The sequence below is a fragment of the Diabrotica virgifera genome, chromosome 1, assembly GCF_917563875.1.
Source record: "Diabrotica virgifera virgifera chromosome 1, PGI_DIABVI_V3a".
In the NCBI taxonomy this organism is placed as follows: Eukaryota; Metazoa; Arthropoda; class Insecta; order Coleoptera; family Chrysomelidae; genus Diabrotica; species Diabrotica virgifera.
This window is the reverse complement of record NC_065443.1, coordinates 245,413,057-245,440,073: the sequence shown is the minus strand read 5'-3', so window position 1 is coordinate 245,440,073 and position 27,017 is coordinate 245,413,057. Positions and strand designations below refer to the sequence as shown.

The 27,017-nt window shown below is 33.7% G+C and overlaps 1 protein-coding gene across 2 annotated transcripts in view; it reads left to right on the top strand.

The window, feature by feature from the left end:
• Positions 1 to 27,017, top strand: part of LOC114347656 (mucin-4-like) — a 267,012-nt gene that overhangs the window by 205,191 nt on the left and 34,804 nt on the right. For both annotated transcript variants that reach the window (XM_028298424.2, XM_028298361.2), the window contains exon 3: positions 22,541 to 22,587. In XM_028298424.2, the coding sequence (XP_028154225.2) occupies positions 22,541 to 22,587 (47 nt within the window). The remainder of the gene's footprint in view (positions 1 to 22,540; positions 22,588 to 27,017) is intronic.

The following is a 27,017-nucleotide window of genomic DNA, read 5'->3' as shown; positions in this document are numbered from 1 at the left end:
TAAAATATTTTAATTTTTTTAGTAATGTTCCGGGCATAGTTGAGAAGGAGCATAAGTCAATTATAATTATTGAAGTTGTCACCTAACTTTATCTGTAAAAATCCGAATGCCACCTTTCACATCCACCTCAAAACAGATCCGCCCTGGTCTATATGAGTTTTTTTATCCAGATGCAATCCCAAGTATTTGACAACCGGTTTTATGGGAGTCGGGGTATTATTAATAGAAACTTAAGGACATGCAAATTTTCTTGTTGTAAAAGTAATTTGTACTGATTTGCTGGCATTAACATTTACCTTCCATCGCTTACCTAATCCAGTTCTGTAATTGGTCTTAATGATTTTGTACTTTTTCTGAGGCTATATTAGGGTCGGTATTCACTGTCAAGATTCCCATATTATCGGCAAAAGAAGCTAAGAAGATATCATTTCTGGTTGGAACGTCTGCTGTAAATATCAGAATATCAATAATATTGAAGAGTATTTCCATTGCATTCAAAAATGCGAAGTTGCAAGTTATTGTAAAATGTTTTGTCGACGCTCAAAAAAATGTACAAAAAACTCCAATGTTTTTTACTTCCGTAATACATACAAGCTACTCAAGAAACTGCATCTATTTACAGGAGTACCAATTAATCAATTAAAAAGCCTAGTAGGTACATTTCTCGCATTGACACGGCATTTAGCAATATATCTTACAAGAGAAGAGAAGGTTGTGTAAAATCGTAATGGATTGTTGGTAAGTCGTTATCAAGTTCCTCTCACTCGATGGAAGGAAGTTATAAAAACGATTCTTCGAGATCTCTTTACAGATTAACAATGGTCTATAAATTAAATTACTTTATAGGCATGTAATTATTTTTGTAATGCTTCAAGGTGCTTGGGATCATTGAGAACTATTTGAGGAATTCTTGAAGTTATTTAAATTTGGTATATTATTCAATATTGCTTCGGTAAACAGATAGTACGATAGTGATAGTTTAGTTGTTGTTAACACCACATACATGCATATGTAATATAGTGTTTACATAGATATTAGTCTTCTTCTTCTTCTTCTTCCTTTTGTATAGACATGACTCTGTCTGTTTTTTCAATGTGCCTCTAGTAAGTTGTCGTTCCATGGTTTTCGTGGTACCTTCCCACTGATCGTCTTCCTATTGGGGAACCGTCTCTCACTGTCCTGACTACCCTTTTTGTTGTCATTCGGCTTATGTGGTCATTCCATTCTATATTCTTCTGTTTCTTACCCAGTTATTAATGTTATCCACCTTGCATCTCCGTCGTATATTTGTACTTCTAGCTCTGTCCCATAGAGTCTTATCATCGATTTTTCGAATGGTTTTCATCTCCGCTGTTTCGAGCAATATTTTTGTCCTCTCCGTGTCGGATCGTGTTTCTGCCGCGTATGTCATTACTGGTCTGATGACTGTTTTGTAAATCCTGTATTTAATTTCTATTCCGATATTTTTATTTCTCCACATTGTGTCATTCAGGCAACCTGCGGCTCTGTTTGCTCTATTCACTGAATCTTCCATTTCTGTTTCGAGCCTTCCGTAGCTAGATAGTGTGATGCCTAGGTATTTAAACTCCATCACTTGTTCTATTATCTGACCTTCCAGCTCCAATTTACATCTTATTGGATCTGCGGTTATAACCATGCATTTTGTCTTTTTTGAGGAAATTAACATGTTAAATTTTCTGGCGATTATGTTGAGTTGGTGAAGCATACGTTGTAAATTATCTTCACTTTAAGAGGTAAGTATTGCATTGTCCGCATAGCAGATTATTTTAAGTTGTTTTTCTCCCATTTGGTATTCTTTATTAGTTCTTACTTTTTTTTATTATTTCGTCCATGACCAGGTTGAACAATAAAGGATTCAAGGAGTCTTATCCCATTGAAGCTTCAATTGGGTCAGTTAGTTTATCTTCCACTTTTACTTTTATTGTGTTGTTCTGGTAGATGTTTTCGATCGTTTTAATTATTCCTAGAGGTACCTTCCTCGAGTATAACCAATGGATAACGTCCTTTAATGGATTCCATGGATGTTTGTTGTATTCCAACGATTTCTCTTGAACTTGCCTCATTATAAATATAGCGTCAGTAATACCTTCCCGACCTAAAACCTTGTTGTTCTTCTGCTAATGTTATAATTTCATTCAATTTGTTTGTTATCACTTTGTTTAATAATTTTAATGTTGTGTTTAATAAGTTAATTCCTCTGTAATTCTCCGGGTACGATTTGTCCTCTTTTTTGAAGAGAAGTATTAGGATGCTTGATCTCCATTCTTGTGATATTCTGTTTTGTTCTATTATTTTTTGTATTAGTTTTAATAGTTTTTTAGTTAGATCTTGTCCTCCGTACTTTAGGAGTTCGTTCGATATTCTGTCCTCTCCTGGAGATTTTCTATTTTTTTAGTTTTCTTAATGCTTCCTTTACCTCTCCCTCCTCGATGTTTTTTTCTTCGTTTGTATAATAGAGGTAATAGAGATAATAGAGATAATAGAGATAATAGAGATAATAGAGATAATAGAGATAATAGAGAATAATAGAGAATAATAGAGATCGGAAGTAGTCTGCAGATGTTTCCTTCTGAATGTGTTTCGCTTTTATTAATTCGTTCATCTCCTTTCTTTGCCCTCTCATCATTCTCCATACTTCTTTTTGTGTTCCGTAGAAGTCGTGTTCCATCTGTTTTGAGAAGCTCTGCAAGTTCTCCCTTTTTATTTGCCTCACTAAAGTATTCGTTTCGTTTCTGATTCGTTTGTAGTGGTTGTACACCTGTTGTGTTTGTTTTGTTCTGTATAGATATAGATATTAGGGACAGTACAAATTCTCAAGCAAATCAAGACGAAAATATGATATACAAGATCATAGCTTTTAGTAACTTGAGGTGACCTTAATGATTTGGCTGGTGATTTGAATTTATCTAAAAACAAGCGCAATAGTTGGGGTTGCGCCTTAAGGGTTGGAACTTACTTGGCAAAAGTAGTAAAAGTACTAACGTGTGTTACTTTAGAGAAATAGAGGATTTTTTACCCTTACGTAGGAGAGTTAGTGTATTGTAAATACATACACGGTAATGAAGACATTAAAGTTGTAGGTAAAACACCACAAGAGTAACCTTTGTTTATAGACTCATCCAAAATTAGCCTTAAGGCTTTTGTATTACATCATCATTCAACCCGGGTCTATCCACTGCTCGATATAGGTCTCCCTCAGTCTTTTCCATGCATTTCTGTTTTGTGCTGTGTGCATCCAATTTTTGTTGATCCGTTTTATGTCATCAGACCATCTTCACTCAACGAAAAAAGTACGTAATATCAATAAAAATGTTAATTTAGACAACAAACGCAATACTTAAAATTTGTCTAATTCTTGGTTTTATTGGGACAACGAAACGATGTTCATCAATTCATTATTTTCGTTCGTTGAGCCAATGTATTACGTTTATTGAATGGATGAACATTCATTATGTATACCATAATATCACTTTATTGGTATTACGAACTCTGTTCACTGAGTCAACGAACCCTATATATGGAAAGAACAACGTCGTTAATTGACCGACGAAGACTATTCGTTGTGTCAATAACAGTGTTATTTCTCCTAACGTATTTCGTTTATTTCTACAATTATTTCCGTTTATTGTTACAAATAATTCCGTTCATTCCCACAATAAATACGGTTTTTCTTACAAGCAATTATATTCATTCTTACAATCAGTTTCGTTCATTCCTACTATGAACGTATTTTATATTAATAATTACTGAATTCAATATAGTCTAAGAGCTAGTGAACCCTCCGACTAACGGTCGTCCTGTAAGGCTAAAAATTTTTCTAGTGATAATTCATAGCACACCAAGGCTAAAAACCATGACCTGGCAGGCCTCAGCGGTGCACGTGTATCTACCAGGTGAATCGAAAAGTGCAAATTTAGGGGGTAAAATAAACTTTCTCCTGTAAGGTTTAAATTTAAGTATGTGTTTGAGTAAGTCATTTAGAAGAAATGTGTACAATGACAGGCGATTCTGAAGAGCATAAAACCTTGCCAGGCGAGGGGAAAGATTTGGGGTTTTTCCTAAAATTATTCTTTTTGCACCGAACAAAGTTTTTTAGGTTTTTTGAATCATTCCAAACAGAAAAGGTTTTTGGTGATTTTTCTCTTAAGTTAATAGTTTTTGTTATAGAAGCGATTAAAAATTTTGAAAATTGCGAAATCGGTCATTTTTAACCCTAAATCGGACATTTAACTAAAAATTTCAATGTTGCCAAGGTAATGCAATAAAATATCGAAAACCCCTTTGTTTTTTCAATTGCTAATCAAGCGTGTGCGCCACTGTAGTATAAGTGAGGACGTTTGAGTTTGCATAAATTCATTATCTCGAGAATGGGTAAATTTCAAGAGAAATCCTCAGACAGGTCGATTTTTATTTTTGAATTAGGACTTTTTGGCATATATATAATACTAGTGACGTCATCCATCTGGGCGTGATGACGTAATCGATGATTTTTTTAAATAAGAGTAGGGGTTGTGTGATAGCTCATTTAAAAGGTTATTTAATTCTCTATTTAGAAATATAAACGTTAACATAATTATTTATACAGGGTGTACAAAAAAAATTTTTCTTCTATTTGTCAAATTTAATCAAAGTTAATTTAATAAAAAAAAAATTTGTACACCCTGTATAAATAATTATGTTAATGTTTATATTAGTGAATAGAAAATTCAATAACCTTTCAAATGAGCTATCACACAACCCCTACCCTCACTTAAAAAAATCATCGATTACGTCATCACGCTCAGATGGATGACGTCACTAGTATTATATATATGCCAAAAAGTCCTAATTTAAAAATAAAAATCGACCTGTCTGAGGATTTCTCTTGAAATTTGCCCATTCTGGAGATAATGAATTTATGCAAACTCAAACGTCCTCACTTATACTACAGTGTCGCACCTGCTTGATTAGAAATTAAAAAAACAAAGGGGTTTTCGATCTTTTATTGCAGAAAACTCTTCGAGATTTCATCAATCAATGTTTAAAGAATATCTACGTATCTTGGCAACATTGAAATTTTTAGATAAATGTCCGATTTAGAGTTAAAAATGGCCGATTTCGCAATTTTCAAAATTTTCAATCGTTTATATAACAAAAACTATTAACTTAAGAGAAAAATCACTAAAGACGTTTTCTGTTTGGAATGATTCAAAAAACCTAAAAAAAATTTTTTCGATGCAAAAAGAATAATTTTAGGAAAAACCCCTAATCTTTCCCCTCGCCTGGCAAGGTCTTATGCTCTTCAGAATCGTCTGTCATTGTACACATTTCTTCTGAATGACTTACTCAAACACATACTTAAATTTAAACCTTATAGGAGAAAGTTTATTTTACCCCCTAAATTTGCACTTTTCGATTCACCTGGTAGATACACGTGCACCACTGAGGCCTGCCAGGTCATGGTTTTTAGCCTTGGTGTGCTATGAATTTAATCACTAGAAAAATTTCTAGCCTTACAGGACGACCGTTAGTCGGAGGGTTCACTAGCTCTTAGACTAATAGCCCAATGTATGATATTAATTGATTAATAATAATTTTTTAAATCCCCCTTTTTTGTCCTTAACCTAAAGGACTTTAAACTGTGTGATTTTTCATATGATTTCCCTTATACAGTGTACTGCAATAAGTGTTACACTCCTCCCACCCCCTTATTAACGTATTTATTTTTAGCACATAAGCAAAACGCTCGGACATGTTGATTTTTAAAATAATCAAAGTATATTATAACATCAATGTTTCGAACTGTACATGATCCCTCTTCAGGTGACAGGCGCGGCGTAACTTTGATTTTTTTTAATGGGAAAGTACGTCATGTGAAAGCTTATTTAAAAGCGTTTGAAATAGTGATTCCAAACATTTATAACACTTTAATCCTTTTTGAGAGCGCAGGCGCAAAATTTCGATCGAATTCTTTTTAAACGCATTCATTTTTTTTGGAATTCTGAGAAAACTAATAAGTATTTTTGAAAAATTTAAACGCAGAATAAAATATAACATTGTTATCGAGGGCAGAAAGTTCCTTAGAATAAACAAAAAGTTTCTGTTGAATGGTATGTCTATGTGAAATTAAAAATCATACTAAATTTTCTCTTTTTCACCCCTGTGACTTATTAAAATAATCATTATAGAGGTTTTCAGGGACTTCAGACCCTCGATAATACTGTAATATTTTATTTTGCATTCAAATTTTCAAAAATAATAATTAGTTTCCTCAGGATTCGAAAAAAATTAATACATTTAAAAATGATTCGACCGAAATTTCACAATAATAGACACACAAAAACTTCCTTCTACTACGGACTACACTTGAAAACGAAATGCAATTATTATTCGGCACTTCGGTAACACAGAGAAGCTAGGGGTATCACGATAAGGAAAAGCCGTTAACTTTCAAATGGTCAAGCAAAACATTTATTGTCTCAACAACTACGATTATTGTCACAATAAACGCATTGATTGTGGGTATTAAATGCAGTAGTAGATTGATTAATGCATTCGTTGTCACAACAATCACTTTACATATATTCAATAATGATATATTACTCTATATTAACAACATTTGTACATTGTTTTAATTAGTCCAGAAAGCCACTGCGCATCCGCTAGGAAAAATATTCTAATTCGGATTTTTTGCACAATCTTACTCAAAAAGGACTCAAAGTCTCAAATACCATCAAAGAGCTTCATAACTGGAAATCTCCTGGACCAGACGGAGTTCAAAACTTTTGGCTCAAGAAGTTTTGGAGTGTTCATGAATGCTTATCAACACTAATTAATCATGTAATTTCTTATCCGCAGGATATACCATCATTCCTAACTCAGGGAACCACTTATTTAATTCCGAAGGATCAAAATAATACCCAAGATCCAGCCAAATACCGCCCAATTACTTGTCTTCCAACTTTGTATAAATTGGTCACATCCTGTGTAGCCCGGCGTATCTACCAACATTGTGCTCTGAACAATATCATAGAGCCTCAACAGAAAGGACGCACTAAGGGTTCCATGGGTTGCAAAGAACAACTCATCATCGACTCAGTGATTTCTAACCAGGCATATTCCAAAAAGAGGAATCTTTTTACTGCCTTCATTGATTACAAGAAGGCCTTTGATTCAGTGCCGCATGAATGGCTTATAGATATATTGAGAATATATAAAGTCGATGATAATATAGTGACCTTTTTAGAGCATATAATGACGGAGTGGAAGCCTAAAATTCACCTTCAAATACCTGGTGAAAATAACATTGAAACTGAAAATATCGCAATCAGCCGGGGCCTGTTTCAAGGAGATTCGTTGAGTCCACTGTGGTTCTGTCTAGCTATGAACCCACTAACTCAGCTATTGAACTCCACAGACGCAGGTTTTAGCATCAAAAATAACAACAATATGGTAGCGAAGCTTAATCATTTATTGTATATGGATGATTTGAAATTAATGGCTTCCACTCGAAAACAAATCGATGAGATGCTAAAAACTGTAGAAACTTTTTCTAATGATATTAGCATGCACTTCGGACTAGACAAGTGCCGTATTTTAAATATAGTCAAAGGAAAAGTACAGCCCGGAGGATTCGATATGCAAAATGGCCAGAACATCGAGGCCATGGGTGAAAACGATATGTATAAATATCTTGGAGTAAAGCAAGCGCGGAGAATTGACCATAAACAAATGAAAACAGAGATAACTACTGAGTTTATACGAAGGGTAAAACAGCTGCTTTGCTCACACCGTAATAGTAGAAATTTGTTTAAGGCACTAAACACCTACGCATGTTCCGCACTGAGCTATTCATTTGGCATTGTTAAGTGGACAAAAACGGACATAGAAAATCTTCAGCGAAAAGTAAGAACGCACCACACAAAGGCACAAAAACACCATCCAAAAAGTGCAGTAGAAAGAACGAAATTTCCGCGGAATTTAGGAGGAAGAGGACTTATGGATATAGGTGAGCAATTAGACAAAAAAATTGCTAACTTAAGATCTTATTTTCAGATGCAGGCTGAAACATCTACTCTACATCGCGCTATCTGCGCAGTAGATGACACAACACCGATAAAACTGAGGGAAGCAGAACTGCGCATAAACCACCTTACTAAGGACGAAAAAGTGCGCGCCTGGATGGGTAAACCTCTGCACGGGCGACATCCCAATGAGGTCAGCCAAGATTATGTCGACAATATAGCGTCGAACTTCTGGTTGACATCAGGAAAGATGTTCCCTGAAACGGAGGGTTCATTACTGGCCATTCAGGATCAGGTTATACCAACCAGAAATTACCTGAAATATATCATCAAAGACCCTCATGTTCAAAACAACAGATGCCGATATGGATGTCAAGCCCAAGAAACCATCCAACATCTTACAGGGGGCTGCCAGGCATTTGCTGCAACTGAGTACAAGGAACGGCATGACGCAGTGGGAAAAATCCTTCATCAGAAGATAGCTATCAAGCTGGGACTTCTTCAAACCGACCATCTCCCATATTATCAATACGTCCCTGAGAGTATGCTTGAGGATGGCAACTACAAGCTATACTGGGACCGCACTGTTCTCACAGACCAAACAGTGGCGCATAATAGACCAGATCTCGTATTAGTCAATAAATTAACGAGACAAACAACCCTCATTGATATGGCGATTCCTAACAACAATAATCTACGTACTAAATTTACTGAAAAGATCGCCAAATATACCAATAATTATTATTATTATTATTATTAAAGAAAAAGGAGCCGAGGTCTAGGACCTATATAGCTCCATTTGACTAAAAAGAACTATGCAAAAGAAACCTAAACTTAAGACTGCATACTACTTATAAATTAATTTAATTTAAGAAACGAAAAATTATTGTTCCCGTGATACAGAACTAAAAGTGTCATATTTATTTTTGAAGCAATTTACAGATATAGCCCCGACGACGTCGCGCGTCGTGTGGATGTGAGTTCCAGGTATAAAATATTCTATTGGATATAGAGTTCTCACGACATTTACTGTGAAACTGTTGTCTGGCTAATTTGTATGGATGACCACGCAATCTAAGGTCGTTACTCAAAGGGAAAAGATGTGAGAGATCTATCCCAAACTTTCCCTGTAATGCTCTATAAGCAATTATTAAATCCCCACGAAGTCGTCGGTCCATAAATGTAGGATAATTTAAGTAGGTTAACCGTTCTTCGTAGGAAGGACGACTACGGCCATAAGAGATTCTTTTTGCCCATCTTTGCACAGATTCAAGTCTATTAGAATCCCTTTGCCAGTCGACATTCCACACGGGTCCGGCAAACTCTAAAATAGGTCTTACATATACACTAAAGAGAGCAACAAAATTTTTTGGCAATATCTTAGAGAAAGTCTTAGATAATAAGTAAACTGATGTTCTAGCTTTATTGCATACCGGCTGGATATGTTCAGACCAAGATAATGTTTCCGTCACAAGTACACAAAAGTCTTTTTGCTGCGAAACAGTTTTTAGAGAAACATTTGAAAGTACATACCGATTCCTTGGATTGTTTTTACCTAAATGTAGAACTGCACACTTGGATGTGTTCAATGGCAAGCACCAATCCTCTACCCACTTAGCAACCTCTTGAAGGTCGGTCTGTAATTGATTGTAACCAGAAAAGGGATTTGCATATAACTTTGTGTCATCAGCGAAAAGCGACATGTTACTTTTAAGGTGAATGGGCAGATCAGCAACGTACACTAGGAACAAAATCGGCCCCAACACTGAACCCTGCGGAACGCCACTGTATACACTAAACATTGAGGAATAACAGTCACCAACGCGTACGCAAAATTTACGGTTTATTAAAAATCCTTTAATCCACTCAAGTAAGTTTCCTCTAATACCGTTATGTTCAAGCTTAAATAGTAGTCTCTTGTGAGGAACTCGATCAAAAGCCTTAGCAAAGTCTAAATATATAATATCAACAGGTTGATTACTGTCCAAACAAAGAGACCAGTCATTAACACATGTTAACATATTAGTAACTACCGATCTTCCAGGTACAAAACCGTGCTGGGAAATAGGAATTCTATTATTGTTTAAGAGAAAGTTCATAACCGATTCGCGAATAACTGATTCCATCAATTTAGCTGCAATAGATATTAGACTAATTGGCCTATAATTGTCAGGATTTAACTTGTCACCTTTTTTATAAATTGGAGTAACACTAGAGATTTTCCAGCCATCAGGAAAAGTTTGTGACAAAAATGAGGTTTTCATTATAAAACTTAACGGATGGATAATCGAGTTTGTACACTTCTTAAAATTGCGGCGAAACCGTCTAATCCGGGAGCGGAAAAGGATTTTAAACACAAAATTTTTTGTTCAAGAATCTCTGGATCAAAGTCTATGTCACTAATATCGTAGTTATTTCTTGTAGAAACAACACGTGAAGTATTCGGAAGAGCCTCCTCGATTGTAAACACTTCTTGAAATTTTTTGGCAAAAATAGTAGCAACTTCCGTTTTTACTGAGGTTGGTTCGCCTGTTTCGGTTTTTAAAATAGGTAACGAAACTTTAGATAAAATAGAATTTCTGACATATTTATAAAGAGGTTTTTTGTTCTTATTTGAGGACAGTTGGTTTTCAAAATTTTGTTTAGATTTAAAAATAGTTGATGTTAAGTTATTAGAAAAAGTTCGATGATTGAGGTAGTCAGCATTCGTTTTACTTCGTAAATACTTTTTCCATAATGACTTTTTAAATTTTATCATTTCAAATATTTCTGAACTTATCCATGGCTTATTAGGATTACATCTACGTTGCACATAATGAGAGTTCGTGCGCATGGATTCATTCAGAAAACCTTCAAAAATTTCCCACTGTTTGTTAACATCCCTACCATTCAACACATCTGCCCAATTTGCAGTAGATACATCTAAGTTTACACGATGATAGTTTATTCTTTTATATGTCATTAGCATATTATTTTGTAATATTTCCCACTTGAGGATCTGTATGGAAGTTGAAATAACTGCGTGGTCCGACTTCCCAATTGGAGATGTAACCGAAATATTAGTTAAAAGATTAACATCAGAGGTTAAAGTAAGATCTGGCTGAGAAGGTTGTTGATTCAGACGAAAACGAGTCGGTTCATTGATTATTTCTTCTAATCCAGAATTTTCTAAGAAATTAATAAAAAGCTGAGATTGAGTATAATGAGGGTGATTGATCAGCGGCCAAGAAATGTTGCTTAGATTGAAATCACCAAAAACAATTAAGGTTTTATGTTTGGCTATGAGCGTTTCCAATTGACTGTATAATTCTTGATCACTTTGAACGGAACTGTAACCAGGTCTATATATACAAGCTATAGCAAAATTTATTTTTAACTTTTTAGAAGAAAAATTAAGCGTCAACCCTTCATAATGGTGATCAGAGAAGTTTTCACAAGCAATGTTAAATTGGCAGAAGTCAGATTCCTTTGCATATATGCAACATCCGCCTCCTATTCTCCCTATGTGGTCTGCTCTAAAAATTGTATACCCAGGTATATTTACCATAGAGTCCAAAATATTTTTGTGCAACCAAGATTCGGATACTAAGAACAGTGAAGGTTTTTCGCATTGCATAAAAGTAATGGTATCTAAAAAATTCGCTTGCACAGAACAAAGATTAGTATATATAATACGCCATTGATGAAAGCTCGAAATCAGTTTTTTGGTGAAAGATCAATTATACAGGGAATACCTTTCTGATACTTGATTGTGACGTTTTTTCTCCATTCTCGATGCGTTGATTTAATTTAAGACGCAGGTCTTTTAAGTATTGTTCTTGCATTGGAGTTTTATCGTCATCAATCTTTATGTTTTTGTATTGCGTGTTCAGTAGTTTCCTTTTGTTTTTTAAAATAATTTTAGCGACGTGTGCATTCGGAAAAATAACTTTTAATGGACGTGGAAATATACAGGGGATACTTAGAACAAGGGTTGAAATGACTTACACCACTATTTCATCAAAAGTTTATTGGACAGAGAAAGATACAGAAAATCAAATCAACATCGTGTACAAACAACATTGCAGGGTTTATGCCCCAGGTTCGTTACTCGCTGGAAACTCGTCATCTGTGAGTGGTCCTGAATCATCAACGCGTCCAAGAGAATCAGATGTAATAAGATTATTGAAGTAACTATGATGCACAGGTGGGATAAATGGCAACAAGTCAGACATATCCCGTTTTTTCATAATAGTCACTGGTCTAGGACTGTTATAAAGTCGGTCTTGTAGAACGTTTTTCAATCATCTTGGCCTCCCTTTTTGTGCGCCTGGCAGAATGTTGATGCTGAAAAAGTCCGATTCTTCATTTAGCGTTCTTTATAAAATAACTTAAAGGGTTCGCCTCGCTTGCACCTAAGCCACTGTATTCTTAACCACGATACTGGCTCATTATCGCAATTAACTTTTCTTTGTGTGATTGCTTTTTTGAGATTGCAGGCACTTTTAAAATCTTCGCTAACCATCTGTGTAAAGTGGAACGATTTATGTCTTCGTGACTTCATTATGATAGAATACCAATCGTTTGGGACATAAATTGCCTTTCCTCTGGAGTAAGTTTCTATTGATCCAAAGTCTGCATCGTTGGGTAGGTAGGAATGACCACTCACCATAAACTTTAGATCAATTGTTTCCGCCTGATTAGTTTCACTAAGTACTATCTTTAATAAGGATAAGGCAACGTTCCAGTTCCTATTTTGTCCGGTGCAAGTATCACTGTAGGCAACAATATGCTTAAAGTGCGATGCGCTTGTTTCAATGTACTTAACTATACACGATGCGATTTCCTGCGAACCTCGAGAGGCAAGCGTCTCATCCCACCCATACATGAAGCCTAAACCAGTTGAAAGTTCGTGACAGCCAAAGTTGTAAACGTACATATTGCGTTTATAGTACGCTGTGGACGTACTGAGCTTGGGAAAATCGAGAGCATTTTCTAGGTCAAACGTAAAAGAGTAATAGGATTCATCATTCTGGGCTTTTTCTTTATCAGACTTCATTGACGTTCGAGCACGCTCTGCTTTCCGTAGATGTAGTTCATGTTGAGTTTCCAAATTACGTAATTCTATGTCGTCGGTCAAGATAGGTTTTCTGATTATATAGCTATCACATTTACTACTTACAAATGTCTGTATGTGGTACATGAAAATGAAGATTAAATTCATTGTTAAATGTCCTGCGATAAATGTCGATAAAACAGGAATGATATTTCTGTCGTCACAGGATTCCTTGTACAAATTATACATAAGAGTAACATTAAGTTGTGATGATAAATATTTTCGGTTGGGATTTTTAGCTCTCGTGTAATGTGACTGATATGCTGGGAAGCTATTGAATTCGATAGGAATGTTTTTGAAAGAAGCGCGACGACCTCTGCAATCAGATCCAGGTTAGTTTCCATTTTGCAATTTTGTAATAGCCCTCGACATGCGGCCATCAAAAATCTTAAATGTCTGAAGAATGAACTTTTTGCAGACATTGATGGTTTGCCCTTGTGCTTGTATGTAATATTGATTACTAACTGACTTTGCAGAACGTGGTTGATCTTTGGGACGTCTTTGTTGGGGAATGCTTTGTTTTGTTAAACCACATATAAAGGAATTTTGTGTACTAAAGGAACCTAACTTCCAAAATGATTTAAAAGCATGAGCACGTGCTTCTTCTGGTATTTGTTGCAAACATTTCTTTTTGCAAAAACAGTCCGTGTTAGTAAATACCTTTCCTGCTACAATTTTACCACGTTTAGTCGTATATTCTTTACCTGTATTTCTTAGTATTGCTCGTTTTTTTACTACACTACCATTCACCTGCCTTTTCCGAGTTCGAGGTGGTTTTTCATGTTCTTGTTGTACCTCCGGTGTATCTTGTATTATAGATGTATTAGGTACACTGTTCTTGACATCAGTTTCTAAAATAAAAAAACATTGTTAGCGACAACCGACAACATCTTTCAGACGTAATTTTACGTCTACATGAAAAGTAAATACAGATTACGACAATTTTGCCTAAAAACAATGCGTGTACTAACCGCTAACCTTAGAACTAAAGTTTTAATACCAATGTTGTGGTTATGTTACACTTTTCATCAGTATACGTAAATATAATGTGACTTACCTGTATTTTCTGAGTCCGATGGTAGCTATTCGTCCGATTCTGAGTAAGAATAAACACTAGCTTCACTATTACTTTCACTTAATACACTGGAAACGTCGTCAGCCATACTTAACAGCACTCAACAGTCAATGACAGCATCCACAAAAACTGCCACTTGGCTGATATAAAAGTGGTGTAAGTTAGACTTACACCACAATTTAACTACGACATGAGTAGTTTCGCTTGCCGATCAAACCGATGCTGCCATCTATGAGACAAGAGAAGACTTTTGACCTACACCATTTTTCTTGCTAATAGATTTGAATATAGACAAAACCAATATGAGCATAATTCAATAATCACAAATAACTGACTTACACCACTTTTATTTTAGCCTCTGGCGTATGGTCGTCCAGTGAGCTCTCACAAAATTTTCAGCTTCAAACAGCTGTGTAGATATTGATATTGATGTGGCGTGTTTAAAAAGAATAATAAATCCATTTTCTATGACAAATATTTAATATGCATAAATTTCTTTTTACACACGTATTGAATTGTTTATTATGGCATACTACTACTACTATAAGTACATCTTCTCTGTTTGCTATTTTAGCAACAATATCTACTATATCATGTGTATATTATTGATCGTCTAGTCTAGATAAATAATTATATGTTTTTTTTTAACTGACATAACACTTTAGAAGCCATTCAATTTAACATTTCGTGGCACAACATTTTTAATAATTGTCACGCAGGAGTCAAACGTTTCAGTAAAAATACTTGGAACTTTCCTTTTAGAAATTTTAACAAGTTAAACGGTGAATTAAACAAATAAAAAAAATTATAATATACTGATATATTAAAGAAATATTTACATTGCCAGCCAGTAAACATTAGATAAGAATAATTCATAAACAAAGAACAGAAATTTAACAGTGAAAAAAAAACTGAAAATATAGAAACGGTTAACAAGACAAAAAATTAAAAAAGCTCCTCTGAAATTTGTGAAAAATGGAAAAGGAGCAAAGCCAGCAGACATGTCTGCAGAGCTGGTAAAATATGACACAGATCTGTTAATCGACAAAATTACGGACATTTTCTTCAAAATAACACTAAACGATTTTATAAGCTCAATAAATCATAAAAGATATAAATAAACATGCTGCACTTTTATAGGGATTAGTCTGATAAGTCTCTAAGAAGGTTATATGGTCGATTTTTTAACGAAAGAATGGAGAAGCAATTTCCAGATATCGAAAAGTGCCATACGATTCCATCTTTGGCACCTCTCAGGATATGTTCCAAATAACAAACTTTTCGCTTTGAAACTTATAACAATTCATATTCGGTATCAGCTCTTCTTAACACTTCTTCGTTTACCATATTATGATCAACCCCTGGAGATGCAAAGTATTTTACGCAATGTCCATATTTCAAAGTCTTCTATACGAATTATTACAAAACTGTGTAAATATGTATAACATTTTACCAAGATTAGAAGAATCTCCCTCAGGGATATAATTATTTATGGAATTTTACCATTGCTGATCTTGCCATCGGTGTTTTTACTATATTTTTATTTATACATCAATATCGATTTTTTCATTTATAGTGCGTCCAAAATATTTGAACCTTATTGTCAAAATTTTCCAAAGGTTTGTTTATACGTCTTGTTATTTGCATTTCTTGACTTGAGATTAAGGTTGTTGACCCGCAGCTTTATTAAAATTTATATTTTGAATAATTTGGAGATTCTTTTTATTACGTTGAATGTTCTGGAGTGTGTTCAGCATAGTTTGATTCTTTATGCTATCAAAAGCTTTTTGATAGTCTATAAATAGGTACTGTAAAGAAGTCTTTCCGTAGGTGATAACAGTTTTTAGTGATAAATTTATTTCATAAAATATATTACGCTTCTTTGGTACTTATTGCGTTTTTAAAACCAAATTGTGTTTTTCAGCTAATTTTTTCACTTTTTAGTCTATTCTTCAATGATGTCTAAGGTCTTCTTCAATACCTCATGAGACTTATAAATCTATTGCCTTCGCAATTTTACAAATTGATCTTTTTTAGTAAAGTTACAAACATTTTAAGCGGTACGGATGTTCAGGTTTCATTAATTTTAACTTCTTAGCGTGAATGTTGTCTTTCTCTGGCGGCTTTGAGTTTTTTTCTACTTTGCGTTATATTGCCCATGTTTGGATATATAGGCCTCTCTAAACTCCTTCCATCTTTATCCTGAGCAAATGCTTCCAATTTGTTCCGGCTATTTTTTGTATATCATCTGCCCATCTCATATGCGGTATTCCTCTTGGTCGTTTACCTTCGTAACGTCTCCAATGTCGTATTGTGGTGCTTCAATGTTGGTCTTTTTGTCTAGCGTTGTGTGTTGAGTTTTTAATCTACTAAAATAAACAATTTTATTTCTCACTATCTGTTGGGGAGTATCTTGGGAGATTTCCGTACGTATTGAAGTTTTGGATGAATATCATAATATGTTTAATGGTTTGATTTTCTCCCATACAAAAATCAATCCATCAACATTTCTTTCCGTTTTTCGTTTCTGCTAATCCAAGACCATTTGTGACTCCTTGAATTAGTTTTCCCCCTATTACCCGAATTTACTAGTAAAAACTAGTTTTAACTATGGGCTTTAGACAATTCTAGTTTTAACTAGTGAAAACTAGAACTAGCAAATATTTTCAGTTAATTCTAGTTCAGTCTAAACATATTTCAGTCAAAACTAGTTTTTACTAAACTTTTCACTAATTTCTAGATTCAACTAAAACTCGGTAAATAATTTGCTACCCCGGTTGTTTGCAAATAATTTCTCTAAAACGTAACATACTGGACAAGATCGTAAACGTAAAAAAAGGAAGTCCTTTGATTACGTTGTTGTGTTATTGTCTTGCATCCAGGCTGCCAACATTTTCCTGATGTCTTGGTTAGCTCACTCTACTGAACCTTGACTCTGGTTGTGTCTTGGTTTTCCATGAACTAATTTTGTGTTAGGCCAGTATGACATTATCGCATTTATAACTGCATTACCGACCTCTCGGCCATTATCGGAAAGTAAAATACATGAATATAAAAAGTCAAGAATATATCCCTTAATTATTGCTAAGCAGCTTCTTCCGCCCTCTTACTTTGTAATGGTCTCAACAAACCAAATTTTGTTAAATGGTCTAGATAAACCATAACAAACTTGTAGCTATAATTATCTTGTGATTGCATATCGATCAAATCTACCTAACAGCGACTATTCATTTCTGAATGCAATATAGGTTTCGACACAAGACCACTTTTCGCTTTACTCTTCTTCCGTTGGCAAGTTTCATAAATTGATATAAAATTATTGAACATATCAATTGTTATTTTTGCCTATTTTTTGGCGGTTACAGTCTTCAACCCATCCCAGCTTCCATAACCAATAATAGCAACGTGGGTTGCTTCAATTATGTCAAGAATGTCTTCAGCAGGTACATAATATTTGATGAGTTTAATTCTAGAAGCCAACTTTTTTATTTCGCCAACTTCAACAATTCTAAATCGTTTTAGTGTTTTCTGGGAAGACAGTTCCGCATTTTGTACTTAGGCCATTATTTATTATACATGCTTTTGGTCTCAACATTGTAGTGACTTTCTTCTCGCTCTGTTCCTTTTGTAAGATCTTTTCCAAAAAACGTTCTTTCCGCGTTCTTATATCTCTACTCTCAACCTGATCTTCGACATTATCACTCATTGTGAATAATACACAGCAGTGTAATATAACCAATAAAAACGATGCAGAACAATCAACAGTTGCATACACTAGTTTGTTACCGACCGGCCGCCTTCGTCACTAAGGGTCTAGGACGTTTCATCTCCGCCAGTTCATCGCCGCCGTTTCGATGCCGCCAGTTCATCGCCGGCCGATTCATCTCCGTCCGATTCATCGCCAGTCAGTTAATCGCTAACTGATATATTTCCGAATTTTCGACAGTTACATTTATTATTTATTTTTAGTATTTACTAGGAATTCTAGGAAATGCGAGATATGACCATTCCCGTTGCCATACTTAATCTTTTAATAGACTTTTAAACTTTTATAATATAAAATATAATTTAACACTACAAATTTAATACTATTTAGTATCAAATTTAGGGAAAGTACAAATAGAACCGTTGAACACTAAATTAATATAATAATATTTTTTATCGTAAGTAGACTTAGGCAAATATGCAAATTGCATATTTTGCATATAATGCATAAAAAATGCAAAAATGTCAAATTTTGCATATTTTTATAAAAGTAATCATAAAGTGCATATAATTTGAAAATTTGTTTTATTAACTATATATTTTTATATTCAAACTTACAGATAGCATGAAAATGCCAATATTTAATTTTGTTTTATAATCACTTGATATGTAGTAACTAATATAGTATAGTAACTAACAAAAGACAGCGGCTTATAGTTTTGTCCTGGAATTAAGGGTTTGTGTTTGCCAGTTTATGTCTCTAGGTAAAAATTTTTATTTTGACGGCCAGTTTCACTTTTGTTGTAAAATTGGAGGCGTAAACAACGTGTATTTCTAATTGTGAATAATTATTGTGCTTTTAAAATGCCGAAAATAAGCAATGTTTCAACTTGGATAAAACCTTACAAAGAGCCAGCTATCTATGGATATGGATAAAGTTTATTGCTCATGTTGTGGCAAAACCGTGAGCACATACGTATTATTTTTTATTTTATTTTAAAAATTTACACGGTGGTACAAACAAAGATTTTAAAATTGTAGATTATGTTGAAGAAAAGTACCGACACAAGGCTAGTTCGCCATAAATCGATGTATTTTCTCTTTTTTCAAGCATTTTTTAAACTCCTTGCGATAAAAAATAGGATACCTATTTAAAATTCAAATCATTCAATAGTCTACTGAAAGGTCGCTAACATTTTTTTTCTAACAATAGCATAGTTTGCTTTAATTTTGCTAAAAACAAAAACATATCATATATTGGACTTAATTAATTAAGTGCTTTTAATTTATGCTCACAGTATTTTTTCTTTAAATATAAACAGAAAAGACCAATAGCCTCTTGTAAATATTTGGGGGTTCTTCTTTCTTGCACAGTCATTTCTTGACATTTTCAAGATTACTACACCGATTTTTATTTGATTTAATTTAGATATTTTAATTGTTATGCGAAACGGTTCATTTTTAGTTTATTTCTACAATCTTAGATTTTAAAAATGGGTTAAACTATAGAATATTTATATTCCTTTTTAGATTTCATCTCAAAAAAAATTTCAAATAGATCAGCATGTCAGAACCGCGAAACATTTAGCTAAAAAAGTAAACACCACATCCGGTGAAAAATATCAACCTTCAGTGTCCAAGTGCTTTCAGTCAAGTTCCAAAAACAAACCGAACAAGAAACTTTTAACGAAGACTTGTGTCGTACATTAGTATCTTCTAATATACCGCTTTCAAAATTTTATCTAACGAAAACTTTAGTTCTTAAAAAAAAAATAAGGAAACAAAACATTCCCAGTGAAAGAACTCTAAAGAGAAATAATGTCAATTTGTTATACTTCTCAGTTATCCACAACATAAAAGCCGAAATAGGTAATAATTACTTTTACATATGTGTGGACGAGACCACTGACTCGTCAGGAAGATACATTGTGCACTTATTGATTGGTGTACTTAGCGATGAAACCTTTCCAAAATCAGTTAGAGAGTACAGTTTTAATAAAAGAATTTGAGTCATTGTGTCAAAACGTTAAAGGTACTATTGGAAAGGAAATTTTTCAAAAATTTGAAGTAACCATGAAAAAAATAGTTGTTACCAGGTTCTTTCTGAAGTGGTTCAAGTACTAGCTGGGACATTTTCCGAACCACTTAATTTAGAACCATCTATTATAGTAAATTTGAAAAATGCCCCAGTTACATATCAGTTGATGTCGAAAGAACTTTTCTATTTACAAATATATGTACAGTAGGAAAAATGAAAGAATACTCATGAACGAACATATAAAACACGCTGTATTTTCCTGTCACCGTGTCACACAAAAAATTGGCCAGCGCAAGTACATGTAATAATTATTGTTACATGTACTTGCACTGGACAATTTTCTTTGTGACACGGTGACAGGAAAATACAGCGTGTTTTATATGTTCGTTCATGGGTATTCTTTAATTTTTCCGACTGTATTCAGATAGAAGCCATAAGTTTTTATTAGAAAATTTTGAACATCATTTGATAATCTATTGTTACTACAATTCAAAATAATATTTATATGTTAAAATAAGTGTATATATTATGTATTTATAATATTATAAGTATTTTTGTAAATAAAGAAAATATTGTAAATATTTTTTATTACATGCATATTTTCTAGATAAATATGCATATTTTGCATAAAATACTGCATATTTTTGCATAAAATACTGCATGTTTATGCGCATATTTCATACTTTTTTATCTGCATATTTGCCTAAGTCTAGTCATAAGTTTTGAACTGAATTTAACGTCGTGTCGTGTCATCTCCCATAATACAAAATCAACTGACTAACTGGCGATGAAACGGCCGGCGATGAAACGGACGGCGATGAAATAGACTGGCGATGAACCGGCGGCATCGAAACGGCGGCGATGAACCGGCGGCGATGAAACGTCCCATTCAGGTCACTAACCCTACCCCAAATCGTATTTTTGTCTCTTTTCGCAACTATTTTAACTGATATTCCCTAGTAATTCCAGTTAAAACTAGTTTGAACTAGTATAAACTACTGTAAATGCAATTTATTCGGAATTTCTAGTTTTAACTGAATTTAGCAGTTAAAAAATGTAGCTTTGACTACTTAGTTAAAACTAGAATTGTCTAAAGCGCATAGTTAAAACTAGTTTTTTTCCTAGTAAATTCGGGTTTTAACTGAAACTGGTTTTAACGGTAACATATTATATATATTATATCTCCTGCAGTTTAGGCGACTAAAGCTCTTTTTTCAGTTGTTCATAAAATTTGTCATTCATTCAACTTCTCGATCTGTTTTTTTTTTTTCTCGAAAGTACTATTGGCAATATGATTTACCATGGAAAACCATTGGTTGAGCAGTCTCCCTTTGGTTTTCCAACGATAATTTCAGCCGCCCCTGATATGGGTCAGCTTGGATCAGACGCTGCTGTTCTTCTTTACTACACCTTAAAGCCGGGGCTCCACTTCCGCATTGAAACTGAACCTAAAATCTTCTTCTACGCCGTCGCCCGTTGTGGTCTTCACTCGTGTCTATGGGCAGGAGTCCGTCTTATGCCCTACAGAACTGGCATCGTACATACAATGAAAATAAATAAAATAATAAATATATTTCGAATACGCTTATTAATCGTTGTGTCAGAATAACAAGGTTCTAACTGCCTCAGGTGCCATTTTTAGTTATGACTGTTTAAAGTTTCTATGTTATGTATTTATTTTACTATTGTCGCCACTTTTATGTGTTAACAATGTAAATTTTTAAAAAAATTAATATATTTTTATTAACAGTAAAAGGTTACTTCAATAGTTAATACAAAGGAGTTCTGATTTGAGAAATGAATTAAACTTATTTAATCAAGTTCTATTTTCCACACATACCTTTGTTTAACAATTAGTATACAATAAAACAACTTCTAGTTGTTTAATAAAGTCTTATTATTAACTTATAAACACTTTTAGTTCTTGCAGATAGGACCTTTTGTACTTAGTTGACTGCATAGATAAGGTATATATAAGTAGGATTGGTTGACTGTTTTTTTATGTCAGTTAGAAGCTTGTTAACTTATCAACATTTAAAATTCTCTGAGATAGAACCTTGTAACTTACGTATTTCAGCCACCTGTTAATAGATGTCGGTACTAGGATCATATTAAGGTAAAGAACATAAAATAGAACGAAGTTACATAAAAATCTAAATTTTAAAAATTTGCAGATAGAACCTTGTTATTCTGACACAACGTAATATGTTTATTTCACATACAGTCGGAAAAATGAAAGAATACCCATGAACGAACATATAAAACACGCTGTATTTTCCTGTCACCGTGTCACAAAGAAAATTGTCCAGTGCAAGTACATGTAACAATAATTATTACATGTACTTGCGCTGGCCAATTTTTTGTGTGACACGGTGACAGGAAAATACAGCGTGTTTTATATGTTCGTTCATGGGTATTCTTTCATTTTTCCTACTGTATATATTTTTAAACAAGCAGCAGAATACTAAGGAAGAGCATAATACACCATAATATTGTATGTAATGTTATCTTTATAGAGTTTATTATTTCTGTTAAGAGTATGTTAACTATATCGTACTTTTTTAATTGTAATCAAATTTTTAATGAGATATAATTTTTTTCAGGTACTGCAGTGTTATTTTATGTAGTCTATTTTCTCAGAACAGTAATGGTGAGTATTTCAGACACTGTAGAGCTTATTGCAAAGTTTAAAAGCGGCTACTCATTAAGTGACAGTTGACAAGTGATTGTAGATTATGCGGCCGTTGTCGAGTAAACACGGCACTACCATTTGACGTAATACTTGTTGACTTTCACTTAGAGAAGTTTTCACTTAGTGAGCTCGTAGGTAGAGGGGATACTTAAAAGTTCGTGAGCGCCAGTAGTGGCAAGTCGGTGAACTTTCTTTGGAAGTTTGACATAAATGTCAAAGTAAATAATTTAAAACATTGAAATTAAAAACATTCATAAGAAAAAATATTAGTTGGCCAAATATGTAGCATGTATATTTTTGCTTTAAATCTTACGTCTTAAATGCTGAAATTTGGTTTCTTAACATTTTATAATATAATAATTAATCTATTAATCTAGTGCCATCTACAAGATAATTATGAAAGCATCGGAAGTAGGAAAGAAGGAAATTATTATTCCAGTCACTATAACGTCAAAATGATAAGCAAAATCTTTAAAAAAATGATCATAATGAATAATAAATTCTGTACCTACTGATATTAACCATCGATTACAATCTAATTACTTCTTTGCGTTGTAAGTATTATACGATAATAATTAAATAATAAGTTACTTTTCTCATTAAATTTCCAACCGAAGTTGCACTAGTAATCCGCTAGTTGGCGATACCAGCGAAGCTCACAGCGAATAAACTGCAATCACAAGTAGCATGTCGAGATTCATCTCATTATCACACATACTACGTAATGATTGGCAAGTACTTGTCAAGTGTCGCGTAGTTAGTAGCCGCCATAAGATATACATTAACCTATAACAAATACCTTACAATGGTTACATGCCATCGAAAAACAAAAGATATGTTTATTCGTATCCTCTATCTATTCTTGTGCCCACCATTAAAAAAAATTATTACCTCCCTTATGTGACTTTTTTTATTCAGTTATTCATGTCGAGTCGGATAACTTTTCTGTATTCAATTGTATGTATTTTTATCAAACAATCCTGCAAAAAAAATAATGATTTATAACTCCATAGGAGGGGAGGAGCGACGCATCATAAATAGTTGTTATAACATTTATACCCTCACCACTTCTAGTACATTCTTTCACGGTTTTTGCTGTAAATTTTAAAGAACCGCTTGGATTGACATGAAATTTGGCGTAGGCATAGCTAACATGTCAAAGAAAAAAAAGTGATATGGTGCCGATGTGTGCTCTTGCCCTGGGGGTGAGTTTCACCCCATCTCGGGAACGAAAAAATATATGTCCAAGATAAGTCCAGAAATCGATAAACTGACTAATTTTAAGTAACTTTTGTTCTATAGAGTTTTTTCACGAAATCAATACATTTCGAGTTATTTGCAAGTGAATATGTTCATTTTTGAACAAAATAACCACGTTTTTAGACGGTTTTTCGCAAATAATTCAAAACGTAAGCATTTTCTCGAAAAACATATTCTTAGAAGCAATGTATATTAGATCTCTATACCTAGCAAAAGCAGAGTTATAGCTAATGAAAAATAGGTTCATATTTGAGAAATTCCAAATAGAATAATTCAATGTGAAATATCCAAATAATGAAGCATTCTCAATTTCATATTCATATTTCATATTCTCATTCAATACATATTCAGAGCACATTATGAACCTAGCGCTAACGGACATAGACAAGGGAATACTTATAAACGGAGAACGATTGAACAACATAAGATACGCTGATGATACTGTCATTTTTGCAGACAGTCTTGAAGGTCTGCAGACACTTGTCTCCAGGGTGGCAGAAGTAAGTAGCAGGTTTGGGCTTGATTTTAACATCAAAACAACCAAATACATGGTTATAAGCAAAAATAGGATACCACCTGGTCAATTACTAGTTAACCAACAACCTATAACACAAATCACCAACTTTTGTTATTTGGGTGCAAACTTAAATGAACAGTGGGACCAATCGACGGAAATTAAGATAAGGATCGAGAAGGCAAGATCAGCCTTCGTCAAAATGAAAAAAATATTTAACAGCCACGATATAAAATTGGAAATAAAAATTCGTTTACTAAAGTGCTACGTATTCTCCGTTCTTTTATATGGCGTGGAGTCATGGACCTTAACTGAAGCATCACTGAAGAGACTCGAAGCATTTGAGATGTGGTGCTATAGACGCATTTTGAGGATTTCCTGGATAGACAGAGTTACCAACGAAGAAGTTCTACATAGAATGGGTAAAGAGCGCGAACTAGTCGTAACCATAAAACGTCGCAAACTGGAATACCTGGGCCATGTAATGCGCAATGAACAACGATATGACCTACTTCGGACCATACTTCAAGGTAAAGTGCATGGGAAAAGAGGTCCAGGACGAAGAAGGATATCCTGGCTGCATAACCTGCGAAAATGGTTTAACTTAACCACTACCGGACTTTTCAGGGCAGCAGTCAACAAAGTCAGAATACCCATGTTAGTGTCCAACATCCGTAACGGATAGGCACCATAAGAAGAAGAAGAAGCATTCTTGGGGAAAAAATATTTCAACTTTTCTAAAGTGTCTAAAAAAGCTTTATTTCTGTTTTTATAAAAAAAATTTCAAGCATTAAATGTAAGCAAGTTACGCTAAAAATAAAGTTGGTCCCTTTTTTTTGGCAAAAAAATCAGGAAGATTACCCCCCCCCCCCCCCCAGTAGCAACTTAAATGAAATTAATCGTTACCGCTTCACAAGTTCCTTTACTTATGTTGTGTTTATACGATCTGTAAGTTACTTTGATTTAAAGTGCTTATTTTTAAAAAAATTGGTTTTAAAAATAAAGTTTTTTAAAATTTTAATTTTGAAAAAAATGCTTTTTTTCAAAATAACTTATTAGAGAAAATTGTTAGAGATACTGAATATTTTGTATTCCTTTCTTTTTCTGTAAGACAAAAATTGGTTAAGATTCGGTGTTTCTAAATTTGCATACACTCGTGATAAGTGAGTCGTTCAAGCCATTTTACCTATAGCTCTTTCAAAAATAAGCACTTTGAACCGATAAAACCTACAGATCATATGATCAATACGTACGCGAGTAAAAAACTTGTGAAGTGGTAACAATTAAGTTCATTTGCAATGCTAATTAGGGGGTGATTTTCCCGATTTCTTACCAAAAAAAGGGACCAACTTTATTTTGAGCGTAACTTGTTAACTTTTGATGCTAATTTTTTTTTTTAACAAAAATAAGCATTTTTTAAACACTTTAAAAAGTTAAAATGAGTTTTTCCCAAATAAGTGCTTCGTTTTTTTGTTAAGGCACGTTAAAATATTCGATTTGAAATTTAACGAATATGAACCAATGTTTCATTAGTTATAACTCTGCTTCTACTAGATATAGTGACCTAATATATACACCATATTTTTCACTCTTTTACGTGCTATATTTTTGAAAAGAATTTTTTTTTTTCGACCAAATACTTACTTTTTGAGTTATTTGCGAAAAACCGTCTGAAAACGTGGTTATGTTGTAAAAATTGACATTATTCACTTGCATAAACTGGAAAAGTATTTACTTGGTTAAAAAACTTTATAGAACAAAAGTTGCTTATAATTAGTCATTTTATCCATTTCCGGACTTATTTTGGACTTATATTTTTTCACCTCCAAGAGGGGGTGAAAGTCACCCCCAGGGCAAAAGCACACATCGGCACAATATCACTTTTTTTCTTTGACATGTAAGCTATGTGTATGCCAAATTTCATGTCAATCCAAGCGGTTCTTTAAAATTTAGAGGTTTTGCAATATTTTACCTTTAAAGAACGTACTTTACTATACTGATTCTGAAGAATTGTTTGATAAAAATATTTACAATTTATTAACTGGTAATATTGTCCGACAAATTTTTAAGGGTTCTCCAGTTGTCGGACGCACCAAACTTTAAAAACCTCTATACTTACGAAACGACTCCCTTCTGAAAATTTTCCGAAATAGAAAAGTTGTCAGACTTTTCGTCAACAGTCGATGCGATCACCGAACACTTGAACAGAGTATATCTACAGGTAGTCAAATCAACAGCCATTTTCTCGTGGAATTTTGAGAACCAAGGTCGATTTCCTTCAAAATTTGGTTTTGGGTAGTAATCATAAGCTTTGTCAAAATCTACCCTATGCCGAATTGCGCTTTTGCCCTGGGGGTGAAACAGTCCCATCTAGGGGATGAAATTTTTTTAATCAAAATAACTATGGAAATCGATAGAGTGACCAATTCTGAGTAAATTTTGTTCAATAAAATTTTTTGCAAAATTGACACTTTTCAAGTTATTTGCGATTGAACGTATGCATTTTCCATTGAAAAAACTCATGTTTTATAACCGTTTTTCATGAGAAACTTAAAAAAAATTTAATTTTATAGAAAAAATTAAGAACAAAATTGTAGCTAATAAAAAAACAAAG